The 5,140-nt window shown below is 38.9% G+C and overlaps 1 protein-coding gene across 1 annotated transcript in view; it reads right to left on the bottom strand.

Annotated features, from left to right (window-relative positions):
- Positions 1–4,765, bottom strand: part of LOC110286372 (cyclin-D-binding Myb-like transcription factor 1) — a 6,607-nt gene extending 1,842 nt beyond the window's left edge. Inside the window, exons 1-3 of the mRNA XM_021152750.1 lie at positions 4,665–4,765; positions 3,898–4,108; positions 2,563–2,608 (exon numbers count right to left, since the gene is read on the bottom strand). Coding sequence (XP_021008409.1) covers positions 2,563–2,608; positions 3,898–4,108; positions 4,665–4,765 — 358 coding nt within the window. The remainder of the gene's footprint in view (positions 1–2,562; positions 2,609–3,897; positions 4,109–4,664) is intronic.
- Positions 4,766–5,140: the final 375 nt, after the last annotated feature.

Raw genomic sequence — 5,140 nt, 5'->3', positions numbered from 1 at the left:
GAGACAGGGTTTCTCTGTATAGCCCTGGCTGTCCTGGAACTCACTCTGTAGACCAGGCTGGCCTCAAACTCAGAAATCCACCTGCCTCTGTCTCCCAAGTGCTGGGATTAAAGGCATGCACCACAACTGCACTGCTTTAATTTTTATTGTGAACTTGAGAAGAATCAAGAGTCTCCTGGGAAGAGGGTGTCTAAATTTAGTGATTTCTCAGGTCAGAGTCTCCTGTTGCCATGTCTTTGAGAAATTATCTTGACTGATGACTGATGGAGGAGGACATAATTCACTGTGGGCAGTGTCATCCCTATCCATGTTGTCTTGGTATATATATATATATATATTTAAAGCTATAGCTTTTATAGGACTATCACTAAACCCATACCAGTAAATACACTCAACCATGAGACTTGTTAGAAGACCATTTTTCCTGGCCCATCCTATTGTGGTTCTTACTATACTCCTCTGGTTGAAACCTTAACACATGATGCTAACTCCAAGCACTCCTCCAATAAGTCTCATATTTATATTAGAAAGCTGAGATTTCTTATACTAATTTAACTCACACTTAATGCACACACTGGACCCTACCTCCAGGCTGACCCTAAACTATCTTTTCCAGCTCCACCCATCTCTGAACTTTGAGCATTTTTTTCTTACCCAGAAAGGGTACTACACTCACACTAGCAAGTCCATGCATCTTCATGATTGGCCTGAAGACCATGTACTGGACTTCTAAGCAACACTACCTGGACTTCTTATATAGATAGATCCCAAACTCATCATTGACGATACCAACAGAAACCAACTCCAGCCTTATGGACATTGACTAAGAATCCTATAACACTACAGGAGGTCTTCTACTAAGATTTGAAACCTCACTTAGCATGAGGTGATGCGTTACTAATTCTGAAACCCCATTTGAACATGAATACAGCTGGTCAACCGTCTGACTAGTTGGAGTAACAGGACACAAACCTTAAAATGCCTATTCAACTAAAAATATAAGATTTCCACACCAAAAAATATCACCAGTGACTTAACTCCAGATGCTGATATTTCACTGTAAATACACAATCACAAATAACCAAAACACTAAATATATACCAAAAATTAATCTTCTCCTAGTAATAAATCTGAGAAAACTGATCTAGATGACTTATAAGACAATGATTTCAAAATAGCAATAATAAATATTAACAAAGGAGTAAGCAGGACATGAACAAATGCCATAATAATGACAGAGAACCCAGTTGAATGAAATAATGTAGATAATTTAACATACTAAAACATAATTTAGCAAAGAGATAAAATATCTGTAAAAATCAAGAACTAAATAAGACTTGGAATAGAAAAATAATCAACAATTTAAATTATTCAAAGGAAAGCCTCATCTATTATAGTTCACTAAGAGGAATAGAGAATATCAGGCCTTGAACACAAGGAAAGGGGATTGAATCAAAGAAAAACAAAGTAATAGACAAAAACTCCTGCAGGATCTCTGAGAAGCTATAAAAATACCAAACCTACAAATAATAAGTTTAGAATGAGAAGGGATCCAGGTCAAAAGCATGGAATATATTTTCAACAAAACCATAGAAGAAAACATCCCCACTCTAAGGAACAAAATATCAACTAATACCCAAGAGACATGCAGAACACAAAATAGTCAAAATCAAAAAAGAAACTCTCCATATTGTATAATATTCAAAACACTAAGTGTATGAGACAAAGAAATAATAATGAAAGTAGCAAAGGGAATGATCGAGTCATAAAAGGAGGCCCATCAAAATAATAGCAGATTTTCCAATGGAAAATATGTAAAATATGAAAAACAGAAAGGATGATTCTACACGTTTTGAAAACACAGAGATGCCACTAGGCCAGACTATACCAGGGAAACAGTAGTCATAATTGAAGGAGAATGTAAAACATTCTGTGTTGGTGTTAATATGCGTGGACCAGTGAGTGACACTATTAGTAAGGGTGGCCTTGTTGGAGTAGAAGTGGCCTTATTGGAGTAAGTGTGTCACTTTGGGGGCTGGCTTTGAGACCATTCTCTCAACTGCCTAGGAGCCAGTCTTTCCCCAAACCTCTGAAACTATAAGCTAGCTCAAATTAAATGTCCTTTATAAGTTTCCTTGTTCATGGTGTCTCTTCATAGCAATGGGAAAACTAACTAAAACAGAAGTTTAGTACCAGGGACTGTATTATTGCTGTGATGCACCTGACAAGGTATTTGTTTGGAGGGATATGGATTTGGGGACTTTTAATTTGGGAAGCAATGGAATGCTTTAAGTGGGGCTAAATGGACCATCCTAGCAGGATTATGAAAGACTGTGCTGAGGGTGCTGAGGGTGATTTGAACTATGCGGCTGTCCTTGCTCTCAAGTTTTCAAAGGAGAGAAATTTTAGCATGTTGCCTGGAGATTGCTCTTATGATGTTTTGGTGAAGAATATGGCTCCTTTTTGGCATTTTCTGGGGAGTCTGCCTGAGGCTAAGGTGAAGAGATTCAGACTGGTTTTACTGAAGAAAGAGGTCTCAAAAAATCCTAGCACAGATTTTACCCTGTGGCTTACACTTATGAAGAGCATTTTCATCAGGCATAACAAACTGAAAAAGGAAAAATACAAAATAAATCATTCCAGCCATAAAGGAGCACCAGGAAGTAGAATGAATGGAGCTGAATCATATGTTCAAGGAGATAAGCAGATTAAGGGAAGGTGACCTTGGGGCAAGATTGAACCCAGTAAAGATTGTTGTTTATATGTTTGCAGTTGAATAAGGGGATTCACAGCATGTTATTCATATTACCTGGTATTATTTTCTTTTTTTAAACATTGTTTTGTTTTAAAGATTTCTTTATTATTATATGTAAGTACAGTATAGATGTCTTCAGACACACCAGAACAGGGCATCAAATCTCATTATGGATTGTTGTGAGCCACCATGTGGATTGAGGGTTTTGAACTCAGGACCTTCAGATTAGCAGTTAGTGCTCTTAATGCTGAACCATATCTCCAGCCCCCTGGTTATTATTTTCATTTTGACTTTTAATCTGATATAAACAACAAACTAGAAAATGTAGGGCATACACCTAAGATTCTGGAATATACAGGCTTTTGATCCATAACATGAGGTATAGAGGCCTCAAAGAACTTAGGCCCAGGCAAGATGGTACACACCTTTAATCTCAGGAGACTCTGAGATTAAATGAGCTCTCTGAGTAATGAATGAGTTCCAGGTAAAGAAAAGCTTAGGTGCAGGCAGAGTAGTTTGTACTTTTAATCTTAGAACTCTGGAGGCAGAGGCATGCAAATCTATAAACTAAAGTTCAGTCTGCAGAGCAATTTCTAAGACAACCAGGCTAAGGGAGTTAATGAAATCATTGAAAATAGAAAGCTAGTGAAGATTCAATGAAAAAAGATCCCATGTTCCAGGCACAGCAAGCAGCAGAACTCTGCAGCTTCAACAATGTGACTCTGGTTTTAGAGTCAAGAATAGAAGGAACTACTGGGACAATTGAGGCTGGATAGCTGGAGCTAAGAAATTAGCAGTGGTTAAGAAGAGACCAGTATCACTGACATGAAACCCTCTGGGAAGTATTTTCTGAGAGCACAAAGAACATCATGCTGATGCTGGACTTGTTCATATGTAAGAATCATGAAGGTGGTACTGGGTTTGAAGGCATAAAGGGGTCATGGAGAGCAGCTTAGACTTGGCCTTATGAGAGGCCAGGGGAGGACACTAGTGAAGGTACAGCCTTAGTTTCAGTTGTTGGCCCCAGATTGAACTGGTCATGCAAATAATTTGAAGCTTGGAACCATGTAGGGAGTATATGAGAAGCTGTTGGTGAAGCATTGTTGCAGCAGACGCCCCCAGCATATGGTAGATGCCAGTACCATGGTATAACCATGAAGAACAGCAGCAACAGTGTAGTGGAGTTCACTGGATCCTAGATTGCTACAGAGGAGAGATATGGAGAGGTGACCCAAGGCCTTTGGAGAAACCCAGGAGATAATATGTTGATCCCAGACATAGGAACAAGAAGGTAAAAAGTTGAAGTTGCCTCGTAGATCCCAAGATGTTAGAGATGCCAGGGCCAGGAGATACCTGTTGAAGAAAAGTATGAAGAGGGAGTGAGACCAGCCCACAAGAAATAAGTTTTTTTGCAGTTAAGAATGATGAAAGGAGTTGGAGATGTGAAGAGCACTTTGACATCAGACATGAAAATGCAGTTTGGAATTTGTTGAGATGGTTTTTGGTCTTATTTTGATCCAGTATTTTCTCACAATGATGTTTTGGAATGGTGATGTATATCCTTTGATGTTGGAGGAATGTGATCTGTTTTTTGATTTGCTTTTATAGGAGATTAGAGTTAAATTATTGAATGAATTTTAGAAGAGACTTTAGACTTTTCACGTTGTTGAAACTGTTATAGACTGTGGGGACTTTTGAAGTGGGACTAAATTTATTTTGAAATATGCTATGGCTACATTTATTTGTATGAACATGTCTATGGGGGGGGCAGGGACTGGAATGTGGTGGTTTAATTATGCTTGGCCCTGGGAGTGACACTGTTAGGTGGGGTGGCCTTGGAATAAATGTGGCCTTGTTGTAGGAAGTGTATAACATTGCCGGTAGACTTTTAAACCCTTCTCCTACTTGCCCAGAAGCAAGTCTTCTCTTGTTTGCCTTCAGAACAACATGTAGAACTCTCAGATCCAACAGAGCCATGCCTGCTAGGACATGGCCATGCTTTCTAGCCATGACGGTAATGGACTAATCCCCTGAACCTGTATGCTAGCTCAAATTACATGTTGCCCTTTATAAGAGTTTCCTTGGTCATGGGGTATCTTCACATCAATGGAAACCCTAAATAGGACATCTATACCTTAAAAACATATTTTTAAAATCTTTAATGAGATAACCCTATATTAGATATTGGAAGGAATGCTTTGGCCTGAAGATAAGATTAAATACTCCCAAGAAGTTCCTATTCCCACTGGCAACAACAATCTTTCCACCCATCCTTCCATAGAAGTTCTCAAGCTTCATCTACTGTTTGGGGTGTTTGTATACGTCTGAGTCAGCTGCTAGGTGGAGCTTCTCAGAGGACAGCTGTGTTAGAGTCCTGTCTGCAAG

The sequence above is a fragment of the Mus caroli genome, chromosome X (genome assembly GCF_900094665.2).
Source record: "Mus caroli chromosome X, CAROLI_EIJ_v1.1, whole genome shotgun sequence".
NCBI classification, from domain to species: Eukaryota; Metazoa; Chordata; class Mammalia; order Rodentia; family Muridae; genus Mus; species Mus caroli.
Note: the sequence above shows the minus strand (reverse complement) of the source record. Positions and strands in the feature narration are given on the sequence as shown.